This window comes from Oncorhynchus mykiss, chromosome 10 (genome assembly GCF_013265735.2).
Source record: "Oncorhynchus mykiss isolate Arlee chromosome 10, USDA_OmykA_1.1, whole genome shotgun sequence".
Taxonomy (NCBI): Eukaryota; Metazoa; Chordata; class Actinopteri; order Salmoniformes; family Salmonidae; genus Oncorhynchus; species Oncorhynchus mykiss.
Window position 1 is genome coordinate 86580433 of NC_048574.1, and position 13645 is coordinate 86594077.

Here is a 13645-nt window from a genome sequence, read left to right on the forward strand (position 1 = left end):
AGTAGCCTGACAACACTGACAACACGGACTGTATCTAGAGTCTGGCTGGTTGAAACGTCTCTTGGAGAATCTCACCAAAAACATATGCTACACGCGCCACTTAAAAAATATAGGCCCCTTAATTAAAAAAAGTTCAAACGGAAATCGAGTTAAATTACTTCAGAAAAAGTTATAGATTGAACGTCAAAAAAAAAAACTCACCCTGTTGGAAACTTCACATTGGAGAAAACTGAAGCCAAAGCTAAAAACGCATTCCTGTTTGACAATGATAATATCGTTGTGTGGTAATACTTCATCATTAGTAAGTCGCCTAAAAGCGTCAGGTCTATGAGAGTTGTTAGCATAGAGAGAAGCAGCCAGCGGCCCTTACCTACCTGCTCGTCCCGGCCTCAACACATGACCCTCGGCCTCTACTTCCATTCTGCTCCCGTTGGGCTTGGAGCTGGGCGGGGGAAGCGATGGATGTGTGGGGGGGTGTTGGGTGGGGGGGTGTTGGGGGGAGAAAGAACAAAAAACTTTTCTCTAACGCTTCCCCTCTTCCTCCTCTCTCCCTCCTCACACACTTTTTTTTTCCTTTCTCTCTTTTCTCTCTCTCGCAACAGTACTTTTTGGTGAGTTGTATAAAGGGGTGAAATAATTCGACCCTTCCGCTCCCTATTGCGACACTGCACAGGGCGCAGTGATCTGAGACTAAACACTTTAGGTGGAAAGGCCTTGGAGGGGAGCGTGAAATGATCACACCGAGAGGGAGTCAAAAGAGCCGCGCTCTCAATGTGCGCTCATGTCCGTCCCCCCCCCCTCCTCCCCCTCTTTCTCTCTTTCACTCTCTCTCTCTTTCCTACACACGCACGAACGCACAACGAGACACACAATGGTATCAATATACACACACACACACTGGCACGTCACACGCACACACGTGCACCTGCAAGGCTGTGGTCTCCACGCGCTTGCGCATCTGTCACGGATTTCCACTTTACCAAACTACCCCCCCCCCCCCCCCCCATCTCTCTCTGTCTCTCACCAGCTTTCCCCATGATACTCTCTCTATCCAACGGCCAACGAACACAACGTTAAACACGACTCGTCGTTGAGTCGACTGCTTGTAGTAATGGCACAGACGAATGAATGACGGCAACAACTGTCTGTCATCCGGATCCTGCACTTTTAGGAAAAAAAATAACCGATTTTGGGGTGGGGTGGGGGCACTGATCCTAGATCGGTACCTATAGGGGGGGAAACTTCTAGCTCTTCTCAGCGTCATCACCCACCTGTTGTTGTTAAAGCACGACAACTTTTGAGCCTCGATCCCCTTTGAGACTGTCGCCTAGTGGTTTATAAATACCTCAGACTACCTCTGACTACGTTATACGTTATAGTTATAGTTTAGTTATAGTTATAGTGTTCTGATCTACAGGCACCGTGTGTGTGTGTGTGTGTGTGTGTGTGTGTTTATTAGGCGTATAGACTGTACCCTGTGTTAACGTGCTGGTTAGTTTGGCTTTGAACTGAAGCCCGGTCCATGTCAGGAGAGGAAGAACTCAACGTATTATTAGGTATGTAAATCAACCATGACTTGGCCTTAGAGCAGCAACGAGAGAGTAGGGAGGCATCAGACAGACGTGTGTTTCTCTCTCTCTCTCTGTCTCTCTGTCGCTGTCTCTCTCCTCTACCCTCTCTCTGTCTCTCTGTCTCTCATTCTCTCTCTGTCTCTGTCTGTCTCTCTCTCCTCTCTCTCTCTCTGTCTTTCTCTCTGTCTTTCTCTCTGTCTCTCTCTGTCTCTCTCTGTCTCTCTCTCTCTCACTCTCACTCACTCTCTCTCTGGAAAACATCATCAGAGCGCTGGTCGGTTGGTAGTTCGGGTCCCAGGGTTCACGAGCGACACAGAGACAATTGAGTGCAGAACAAAGCGTTGAGACAGCGACCAATTTTACTCGCCTTGTCTCGCTCTGCTCCCCCCCCCCCCCCCCCCCCCCTCCGCGACCCTGACCCTTCTGCCTCCCGCGACAACGGGGCGGGCGAAACAAAACACAACATAAATAGCGACGTTTTGTCTTTTTTTTAAATGTATTTTATTCATAGTGACGTTTAAGAAGCCATTCAGCAGAGCGCAATAAGACAGAAAAGATATTGACTTGATGTCATTGTGACGTCGTTTCCTTGTCGTAAATACCGTGTAAAAAATTTTTGAAAAACACCTTGTAAAATATCGTTTTTTTTTGGTTTGTTGTTGTTGTTGTTTCAATATCAATTATTCATTCAATCAATAATTGTAAATAATTTAAATCAATAATCAAAATGAGTAATATTGTGACTGAGATGTGTGCATCGTGTTATACCAGACAGTTAAAACCTCTCTAAAGGCTGTTTAAACACCTTGCATGGATATTTATAAAGAAGCACTTAAACACAACATTCAATTCACTCTTTCACTCTTACACAATATGCCCATACACTCAGAACCCTCCATTGGTGTCTTTGGCTCTGAAGTGACCTCTATTGGAGTTGTCTCCCTGAACAGAACAACAACATTAAAACAACCGTTATTCGGCCTACAAAAAAACAGACAGGAGTTTGTGAAGTGCAAACCAACCGTCCGTTTCTTTCTCCGCCTAGTTTAGGAGAGGAGGATCATTTACGTTTATGATTTTATAGCGATGTCATTTCTACTTCTCGGCATAACAAAGCGCATGTTTATTTTATTTTTTATTTTACCTTTATTTAAACTAGGCAAGTCAGTTTAAGAACAAATTCTTATTTTCAATGACGGCCTAGGAACAGTGGGGTTAACTGTCGTAGGATATAGCAGAAGGACTAAAAAGGGGGGGAACATATAAAATATCTTCGATTAAAATAATACACGCCCTAAAAACCCACTGCGTCAAAGTTGGAAAATATACTGATTATGTTATTTTGTGAGAAAGAAAAGATTTGATTATATAACTCGGGTCTTAACAGCCTTATTAAAACGGTTTTACAGCGTTTGAATCTTTTCTCTCTGCAGGCCACACATATTAGTCAATTCTATAGGCCTTTATCCGAAAAACATATCAGGGATTTATTTTCAAACCATGAAAACATATAAGTGGTAATGTGTTAATAACTATTATTATTACCTATTCATTATTATTAATTAGTACCATTATTATACGGGTATATTTCGTTTTTGTTGCAATGATTTCGGATAACGAAACATGAAACAATTTCCTCTATATATAAATAAATAAATAATACTTAAAACATATCGTTTTTTTTTTTATCAAACGCTACAACGAGACAATAACTGAGTTTGCATCCAATTTTTTCTCATGTTCCTTCTGGGAGAAAGATCCTAAAATAAAATACTATTGGGGAGAGTAACACCAATAACCAATCTTGATCGATCAAATCAAATTGTATTTATGACGTGCGCCGAATACAATATCCCACCAACAGGACCTTACAGTGAAACGCTTCCTTTACAAGCCCTTAAACCAACAATGCAGTTTTAAGAGAAAATACCTAGAGAAAGAAAATAAAAGTAATAAATAATTAAAGTGCAGCATTAAAATAACAATAGTGAGGTTTATGTAAAAGGAGGGGGGGGGGGGGGGGGGGGGGGGGGTGCTGGATCTCCACTGCGCATTTGCTGTCGCAGTGTAATTTAGGCCGATTTTGGATCCAAAACAGTCGCCTACAGTAGCTATATCACATACAGATGAAACCCCTTCATTCGTGTATTTAATGTAGGCCTGCGTATCATTCTACTTCATTCATGTATTTAATGTAGGCCTGCATATCATTCTACTTCATTAATGTATTTAATGTAGGCCTGCGTATCATTCTACTTCATTAATGTATTTAATGTAGGCCTGCGTATCATTCTACTTCATTAATGTATTTAATGTAGGCCTGCGTATCATTCTACTTTATTAATGTATTTAATGTAGGTCTGCATATCATTCTACTTTATTCATGTATTTAATGTAGGTCTGCATATCATTCTACTTTATTCATGTATTTAATGTAGGTCTGCATATCATTCTACTTAATGCATTTAATGTAGGCCTGCACATCATTCTACTTCATTAGGACCACCTTTAGCCAGTAAATTCGCATTAGTTTGGGTGATATTAATTATTATTATTATTATTATTATTGTTTGTTGCTTTTCCTTTTATTTAGCTGGTTAATGAATGTGATTAGAGCGAGGCGGGGGTTGGGGTGGAAAGGGATATTGTTTCTGTGACCCCCCCCCGGTCTGACCGAGCGGAACCGGAAAGAATCGCATTAAGAGCGCGAGACAGAAGAACTAAAGGGAACAATTAGAAGAGAAACGTAAACAAAACAAATGCATACTTTGTTTGTTTGTGGGTCCTCGTCCGTCTCTGCGGCTTTCATCCAGCCGCCAGTCCTCAATATAAAGCGGTTTCAAAGGGGAAGTCTACACATGTTTTCGGTCCCTACATTAACTTGCTAATGCAGCGCAATCATATCCTCAAACTGATACAGCCCAGCGGCAATGTACTCAATACATTTGTTGTGGTCGACAAAACATCACTTACACACTATAAACATATCGACTAATATATATATATATATATATATATATATATTATATAACATATAGGGTAATACTGTCTGAACCGTATTTTTTCGGGATGTGAGGCCATTGTAATTTACAGAAGATGAAACACTATCTCTCTCTCTCACACACACACACACACACACACACACATATACAGGCGCCTTCAGAGACTATTCATACCCCTCGATTTATTCCACATTTCGTTGTGTTACGACCTGAATTCAAAATTATATTGACTTTTTTTATTTTATTTTTTTACATCTACACACAATACCCCAATAATGACATCACAATACCCCAATAATGACATCACAATACCCCAATAAAGACATCACAATACCCCAATAATGACATCACAATACCACCATAATGACATCACAATACCACCATAATGACATCACAATACCACCATAATGACATCACAATACCACCATAATGACAAAGTGAAAAACATGTTTTTTTAGACATGATTTTCAAATGTATTGAAAATGAAATACAGAAATATCTTATTTACATAAGTATTTACAGCCCCCGAGTCAATATGTTGTAGAAGCACCTTTGGCAGCGATTACAGCTGTTGAGTCTTTCTGGATAAATATCTAAGAGCTTTGCAAACGTGGATTATTCTTATTAAAATTCTTCAAGCTCTGTCAAGTTTGTTGTTGATCATCGCTAGACAGCCATTTCCAAGTCTTGCCATAGATTTTCAAGCCGATTTAAGTAAAAACTGTAACTAGGCAACTCAAGAACATTCGATTTCTTCTTGGTAAGCAACTCCAGTGTAGATTTGACCTTGTTTTTGAGGTAACTGTCCTGCTGAAAGGTGAATTCCTCTCCCAGTGTCTGGTGAAAAAGCAGACTGAACCAGGTTTTCCTCTAGGATTTTGCCTGTTCTTAGCTCTGTTCTGTTTATTTTCATCCTGAAAAACTCGCCAGTATTTGCTGATGACAAGTATACCCATACCATGATGCAGCCACCACCATGCTGGAAAATAAGGAGGCAGTTACTCAGTGATGTGTTGTGTTGGATTTGCCCCAAACATGAGGCTTTGCATTTAGGCTAGAAAGTGTCTTCCTTTGTAGATGTTTTTTTTTTACATCCCCCTATATTCCCCAGTAGGCCAGCCTATTTCCCCCTATATCCCCCAGTAGACCAGCCTATATCCCCCTATATCCCCCAGTAGACCAGCCTATATCCCCCAGTAGACCAGCCTATTCCCCCACAGTGGACCAGCCTATATCCAGCAGTAGACCAGCCTATATCCCCCAGTAGGCCAGCCTATATCCCCCAGTCGGTCAGTCTATATCCCCCTACATCCCCTAGTAGACCAGCCTATATCCCCCAGTAGACCAGCCTATATCCCCCTATATCCCCTAGTAGACCAGCCTATATCCCGCAGTAGACCAGCCTATATCCCCAATAAACCAGCCTATATCCCCCAGTAGGCCAGCCTATATCCCCCATTAGACCAGCCTATATCCCCCAGTAGACCAGCCTATATCCCCAGTAGACCAGCCTACATCTCCAAGTAGACCAGCCTATATCCCCCAGTAGACCAGCCTATATCCCCAGTAGACCAGCCTATATCCCCAGTAGGCCAGCCTATATCCCCCAGTACGCCAGCCTATATCCCCCAGTAGACCAGCCTATATCCCCCAGTAGACCAGCCTATATCCCCAGTAGGCCAGCCTATATCCCACAGTAGGCCAGCCTATATCCCCAGTAGACCAGCCTATATCCCCCAGTAGACCAGCCTATATCCCCAGTAGACCAGCCTATATCCCCCAGTAGGCCAGCCTATATCCCCAGTAGACCAGCCTATATCCCCCAGTAGACCAGCCTATATCCCCTTGTAGACCAGCCTATATCCCCAGTAGACCAGCCTATATCCCCAGTAGACCAGCCTATATCCCCCAGTAGGCCAGCCTAAATCCCACTGTAGACCAGCCTATATCCCCCAGTAGACCATCCTATATCCCCCAGTAGACCAGCCTATATCCCCTTGTAGACCAGCCCAGTAGACCAGCCTATATCCCCCAGTAGACCAGCCTATATCCCCCGGTAGACCAGCCTATATCCCCCAGTAGACCAGTAGACCAGTCTGTATCTCCCAGTAGACCAGCCTATATCCCCCAGTAGACCAGCCCAACAGGGGTCTATCTCAGCCACAGCTCCACAGTCAGCTAGCACAGGAAGTCTGGCCACTAGATTGAAAAGTGAGGAACGTTATTTATCCATGACACGTTGTGTGACACCACGGTGCACCGGGTCTATTTGTATGTAAAGGTAAACATCTTGCCGTGACCATTCGACAAGAGAGGACAAGAGTCTCCCGTGACTGGCTTTATACTCATGAGACACACACACTCCTGTCAATGTGGTTTTACTCACAGGAGACTAGACGTGTTGTGCAGGCATTGTTGGTGTGTGTGTGTGTGTGTGTGTGTGACGGACGAGCGGGCGGGAGGACGGACGGACAAAGATCGCACAATACACAGACAACAAAGAATGGTCCTCAGTCTAGAGACCAAAGAATGGTCCTCAGTCTAGAGACCAAAGAATGGTCCTCAGTCTAGAGACCAAAGAATGGTCCTCAGTCTAGAGACCAAAGAATGGTCCTCAGTCTAGAGACCAAAGAATGGTCCTCAGTCTAGAGACCAAAGAATGGTCCTCAGTCCACAGACCAAAGAATAGTCCTCAGTCCACAGACCAAAGAATAGTCCTCAGTCCACAGACCAAAGAATGGTCCTCAGTCTAGAGACCATAGAATAGTTCTGAGTCTAGAGACCAAAGAATGGTCATCAGTCTAGAGACCAAAGAATGGTCCTCAGTCTAGAGACCATAGAATAGTTCTGAGTCTAGAGACCAAAGAATGGTCATCAGTCTAGAGACCAAAGAATAGTCCTCAGTCTAGAGACCTCAGTCCTCAGTCTAGAGACCAAAGAATTGTCCTCAGTCTAGAGACCATAGAATGACCCTCAGTCTAGAGACCAAAGAATGGTCCTCAGTCTAGAGACCAAAAAATGGTCCTCAGTCTAGAGACCAAAGAATGGTCCTCAGTCTAGAGACCAAAGAATGGTCCTCAGTCTAGAGACCAAAGAATGGTCCTCAGTCTAGAGACCAAAGAATGGTCCTCAGTCCACAGACCAAAGAATAGTCCTCAGTCCACAGACCAAAGAATGGTCATCAGTCTAGAGACCAAAGAATAGTCCTCAGTCTAGAGACCTCAGTCCTCAGTCTAGAGACCAAAGAATGGTCCTCAGTCTAGAGACCATAGAATGACCCTCAGTCTAGAGACCAAAGAATGGTCCTCAGTCTAGAGACCAAAGAATGGTCCTCAGTCTAGAGACCAAAAAATGGTCCTCAGTCTAGAGACCAAAGAATGGTCCTCAGTCTAGAGACCAAAGAATGGTCCTCAGTCCACAGACCAAAGAATGGTCCTCAGTCCACAGACCAAAGAATAGTCCTCAGTCTAGAGACCAAAGAATAGTCCTCAGTCTAGAGACCTCAATCCTCAGTCTAGAGACCAAAGAATGGTCCTCAGTCTAGAGACCAAAGAATGGTCCTCAGTCTAGAGACCTCAGTCTAGAGACCAAAGAATGGTCCTCAGTCTAGAGACCAAAGAATGGTCATCAGTCTAGAGACCAAAGAATAGTCCTCAGTCTAGAGACCTCAGTCCTCAGTCTAGAGACCAAAGAATGGTCCTCAGTCTAGAGACCATAGAATGACCCTCAGTCTAGAGACCAAAGAATGGTCCTCAGTCTAGAGACCAAAGAATGGTCCTCAGTCTAGAGACCAAAAAATGGTCCTCAGTCCACAGACCAAAGAATGGTCCTCAGTCCACAGACCAAAGAATAGTCCTCAGTCTAGAGACCAAAGAATAGTCCTCAGTCTAGAGACCTCAATCCTCAGTCTAGAGACCAAAGAATGGTCCTCAGTCTAGAGAACAAAGAATGGTCCTCAGTCTAGAGACCTCAGTCTAGAGACCTCAGTCTAGAGAAGAAGAATGGTCCTCAGTCTAGAGACCATAGAATGACCCTCAGTCTAGAGACCAAAGAATGGTCCTCAGTCTAGAGACCAAAAAATGGTCCTCAGTCCACAGACCAAAGAATGGTCCTCAGTCCACAGACCAAAGAATAGTCCTCAGTCTAGAGACCAAAGAATAGTCCTCAGTCTAGAGACCTCAATCCTCAGTCTACAGACCAAAGAATAGTCCTCAGTCTAGAGACCAAAGAATAGTCCTCAGTCTAGAGACCTCAGTCCTCAGTCTAGAGACCAAAGAATGGTCCTCAGTCTAGAGACCATAGAATGACCCTCAGTCTAGAGACCAAAGAATGGTCCTCAGTCTAGAGACCAAAGAATGGTCCTCAGTCTAGAGACCAAAAAATGGTCCTCAGTCCACAGACCAAAGAATGGTCCTCAGTCCACAGACCAAAGAATAGTCCTCAGTCTAGAGACCAAAGAATAGTCCTCAGTCTAGAGACCTCAATCCTCAGTCTAGAGACCAAAGAATGGTCCTCAGTCTAGAGACCAAAGAATGGTCCTCAGTCCACAGACCAAAGAATAGTCCTCAGTCCACAGACCAAAGAATGGTCATCAGTCTAGAGACCAAAGAATAGTCCTCAGTCTAGAGACCTCAATCCTCAGTCTAGAGACCAAATAATGGTCCTCAGTCTAGAGACCAAAGAATGGTCCTCAGTCTAGAGACCATAGAATGACCCTCAGTCTAGAGACCAAAGAATGGTCCTCAGTCTAGAGACCAAAGAATGGTCCTCAGTCTAGAGACCAAAGAATGGTCCGCAGTCTAGAGACCAAAGAATGGTCCTCAGTCTAGAGACCAAAGAATGGCCCTCAGTCCACAGCCCATAGATGAGTCCTCAGTCCACAGACCAAAGAATGGTCCTCAGTCTAGAGACCAAAGAATAGTCCTCAGTCTAGAGACCTCAGTCCTCAGTCTAGAGACCATAGAATGGTCCTCAGTCTAGAGACCAAAGGTTAGGCCTCAGTCTAGAGACCATAGAATGGTTCTCAGTCTAGAGACCAAAGAATGGCCCTCAGTCCACAGCCCATAGATGAGTCCTCAGTCCACAGCCCATAGATGAGTCCATCTAAATTATAATTATTGTTTGCTATCTTTTAAATTCTGTCCCACCTGACTTAACACAGCTTTCAGGATGGTTTAGACTTCAGATTAGTATTTATTCGACACAAATGACAACAATCATGGGTCAAATGCTGCCCATATCAGAATAGCTTCTCCTGAAAATCCTTCTTTTTTTCTCTCTCCCCTCTCCCAGGAATAGACAAGAGTCCTTCAAAAGTGCATGGACCACAGAACAACGCCAAAAAAAAAAAACAACACAACAGTACCCAGACACACTAAGCACCAATAAATGAGGACAATGATGTGCTTCTTATGGCTCCTTCTCTGTCTCCAATAAGAATCCTTGTCAGGCAGAACCGACACTTTGGAATGTCTGATTGGAAATAACGGAAGACCACACACACACACACACACAAAAAAAAAATGCTCGGGACGCTATTCCATCTTTACCAGGCCACTGGTTTGAATTGGCGCATATCTCCCGACGTTCAGCGCGTCTTTCACATCGAGGCATCTCCACCTAGAAACTATAACGGGTAAATAACGCTCAATAGATGGGACAGAAATCAGACAGCCGCATCGCAATTTACCTGGAGGTATTGGGAGGTATTCTGACCTGCATCTCATAGAGAGACAGAGAGAGAGACGGAGGGGGAGAGACGGAGAGAGGGGGAGAGAGAGAGAGAGACAGAGGGAGAGACAGAGACGGAGGGGGAGAGAGAGAGAGAGAGAGAGAGAGAGGGGGAGAGACGGAGGGGGAGAGGGGGAGAGAGGGGGAGAGAGAGAGAGAGAGAGAGGGGGAGAGACGGAGACATAGAGAGGGGGAGAGAGAGAGAGAGACGGAGAGACAGAGAGAGAGAGGGGGAGAGAGAGGGGGAGAGAGAGACAGAGAGAGAGGGGGAGAGACAGAGAGAGAGAGACAGAGAGAGAGGGGGAGAGACAGAGAGAGAGACAGAGACAGAGAGAGATAGAGAGACAGAGACAGAGAGAGAGAGAGAGAGAGACAGAGAGAGAGAAAGGGGGAGGGAGAGTCCCGTCCCCCTCGGTATGCTCACCAAAGCAAAACTAGTGCGGGGTGGATGGGATGCGACGACGGGGGACCGAGGGGGGGGTTAGGTTGGGGTTTCGGATGGGGACGGGGAAAGGTAGGTTAACCTTTTGTAAGGAAAACAATCTGACGTGATGGCCTTTTCCTGGCTGTGCCTGTGCTCTGACACGCATGGGAACCCCACCTAGAAATCAGATGGCATTCAAACTCGGGATTCTCTAGAATATCAAACTATTCTCTAGACTACCGGAGAACGCAGCTCAACGTATGATGGCAGGGCCTCTACGGAGAAATAAGACGAGGACAAATGTCACAATATACAACATGTAGGCTGTAGTCAATAAACACATCTGGAGATATAGGGGGCCATTTATATCTATGATAGCCTATCATTTCACATTCTCGTCAATTTTACATTCCCCCTTCCCCCATAGCAAATGTCCCTGTAGTGAACATTTTCACATTTTTAAAGCCTATTTATTTCAGCAGGTTATTGATGTTGATGACAGGATGTACATCTGTCAAGTTAGCTATCTCCGTTTACTGATCGTGGTTTACCTCTTTGTCTTTCTGCCTGTTGCTGCACGCATCAGCCAACCGGACCCGAATATTAACGATGGTGTACGCTAAATCAACTGTTAAATCAAATGTGACGCGTTTGTAGCAGTATTGTTGATATTTAAAAACGAAGTATAGCTCCAAACACTCGACCGGTGACTGCATCTCTCAAGCCATGGCATGTTTGGATACCGGTGCGCAATCTTTTCCGTACAAGGCCCAACACAGTCTCACAATCAATTCGTGCATATATGTACAAAATGCATTTCAGCAAATTTCGTGCGTTTTTTGTGGCTTAATTCGTGAGAAAAGACACGAATTTATGTGCTTCTTAATTCGTGTTGGATGTGAGGCTGGGCTGACAGAACAGACTGCAGGGAAAATTGCGCGAAAATGGTGCACCCGAGCTCCGTACAGGGGAAGGCAGATCAACAAGCATAAACAACCGTAGGACAACAAAATGAGTCCAAAAATGTAATATGTAATATGTATTTATGTAATATGCCAAGGAGATATGAATACTGTAACTAAGAAAATAATACTAAGTGTATGTTGTGTAGAAGGTGTTAGTAGCCCATGTACCTCACCCTAATAATTTGGTAGGTGGTGGTGGTGGTGGTGGCGAACTTGACAACTAGCGTCCAAACAAACATCACAAAACATTGATACAAAAAAAATCACTTTGTGGGGTAAATTGTACAAACACCCAAAAGGGTATTTTGGAGACTGGGAAGGCAGGGGGACATGTGCTCTGTCTTCCCAGGTAGAGTCCCTATGTGCTCTGTCTTCCCAGGCAGAGCCCCTATTTATCACCTACCTGCCAGACGTGTATTTTGGAGACTGGGGAGGCAGAGGGACATGTGCTGTGTCTTCCCAGGTAGAGCCCCTATTTATCACCTACCTGCCAGACGTGTATTTAGGAGACTGGGAGGGCAGAGGGACATGTGCTCTGTCTTCCCAGGTAGAGCCTCTATTTATCACCTACCAGACGTGTATTTAGGAGACTGGGGAGGCAGAGGGACATGTGCTCTGTCTTCACAGGTAGAGCTCCTATTTATCACCTACCTGCCAGATGTGTATATAGGAGACTGGGGAGGCAGAGGGACATGTGCTCTGTCTTCCCAGGTAGAGCACCTATTTATCACCTACCTGCCAGACGTGTATATAGGAGACTGGGCAGGCAGAGGGACATGTGCTCTGTCTTCACAGGTAGAGCCCCTATTTATCACCTACCTGCCAGACGTGTATTTAGGAGACTGGGAGGGCAGAGGGACATGTGCTCTGTCTTCCCAGGTAGAGCCTCTATTTATCACCTACCAGACGTGTATTTAGGAGACTGGGGAGGCAGAGGGACATGTGCTCAATCTTCACAGGTAGAGCTCCTATTTATCACCTACCTGCCAGATGTGTATATAGGAGACTGGGGAGGCAGAGGGACATGTGCTCTGTCTTCCCAGGTAGAGCCCCTATTTATCACCTACCAGACGTGTATATAGGAGACTGGGAAGGCAGAGGGACATGTGCTCTGTCTTCCCAGGTAGAGCCCCTATTTATCACCTACCTGCCAGACGTGTATTCCTGATGTTCTTCTTTGCTTTTAACCTTTAACCTTGGATCGCTTCCTGTTTAGACAAAATGAAACCTAGACAAGAAGATAATAGGTGTACTACAGCCTAGGCCTAGCTACACTAAATAAGGTTTAACACCCCCCCCCCCCCCCCCCCCCCCCCACATTATTCTGTTAGCATATTATCAATGTCAATCAAATCATTGATATATCAAGGCTCCTGGAGGGTCCTTTAGGGGTTCTTTAAATTCAAACTGAGGGGGGGGGGGGGGGGGGGACGGACACATTCTTCAAAGAACCCCCATTAATGGTTCCTCAAAACAACAAACTTTTGGGGGGTAAATATTTGTCCCCCTCATAATTATAAATAATAATCAGCATAACAATAATAACAACAACAACAACAATAATAACAATATTAATAACAACAACACTAACAACAGCAATAATAATAATAATAATAACAATAATAACAACAACAACAATAATAATAATAATAACAATAATAACAACAACAGCAATAATAATAATAATAACAACAACAACAACAACAATAATAACAACAACAGCAATAATAATAATAATAACAACAACAACAACAACAATAATAACAACAACAACAACAACAATAATAACAACAACAACAACAACAACAACAATAACAACAATAATAACAACAACAACAACAACAACAACAACAACAATAACAATAATAACAACAACAACAACAACAATAACAATAATAACAACAACAACAACAACAACAACAACAACAACAACAACAACAACAACAACAACAA

At 44.0% G+C, this 13645-nt stretch overlaps 2 protein-coding genes across 4 annotated transcripts in view; one reads left to right on the forward strand and one right to left on the reverse strand.

The window, feature by feature from the left end:
* Positions 1-739, reverse strand: part of LOC118936869 (paired box protein Pax-5-like) — a 124795-nt gene extending 124056 nt beyond the window's left edge. Inside the window, exon 1 of the mRNA XM_036934388.1 lies at positions 375-739. Coding sequence (XP_036790283.1) covers positions 375-420 — 46 coding nt within the window. The 5' untranslated portion in view covers positions 421-739. The remainder of the gene's footprint in view (positions 1-374) is intronic.
* LOC118936868 (zinc finger CCHC domain-containing protein 7-like) overlaps positions 1-13645 on the forward strand; it is a 96488-nt gene that overhangs the window by 4968 nt on the left and 77875 nt on the right. Inside the window, exon 1 of one of the 3 annotated variants that reach the window (XM_036934385.1) lies at positions 1465-1556. The exons of the other annotated variants lie outside the window; for them this stretch is intronic. The gene's annotated coding sequence lies outside the window, so the exon portion shown is untranslated. Of the gene's footprint in view, positions 1-1464; positions 1557-13645 lie in introns of those variants that run through there. 3 annotated transcript variants of the gene reach the window in all.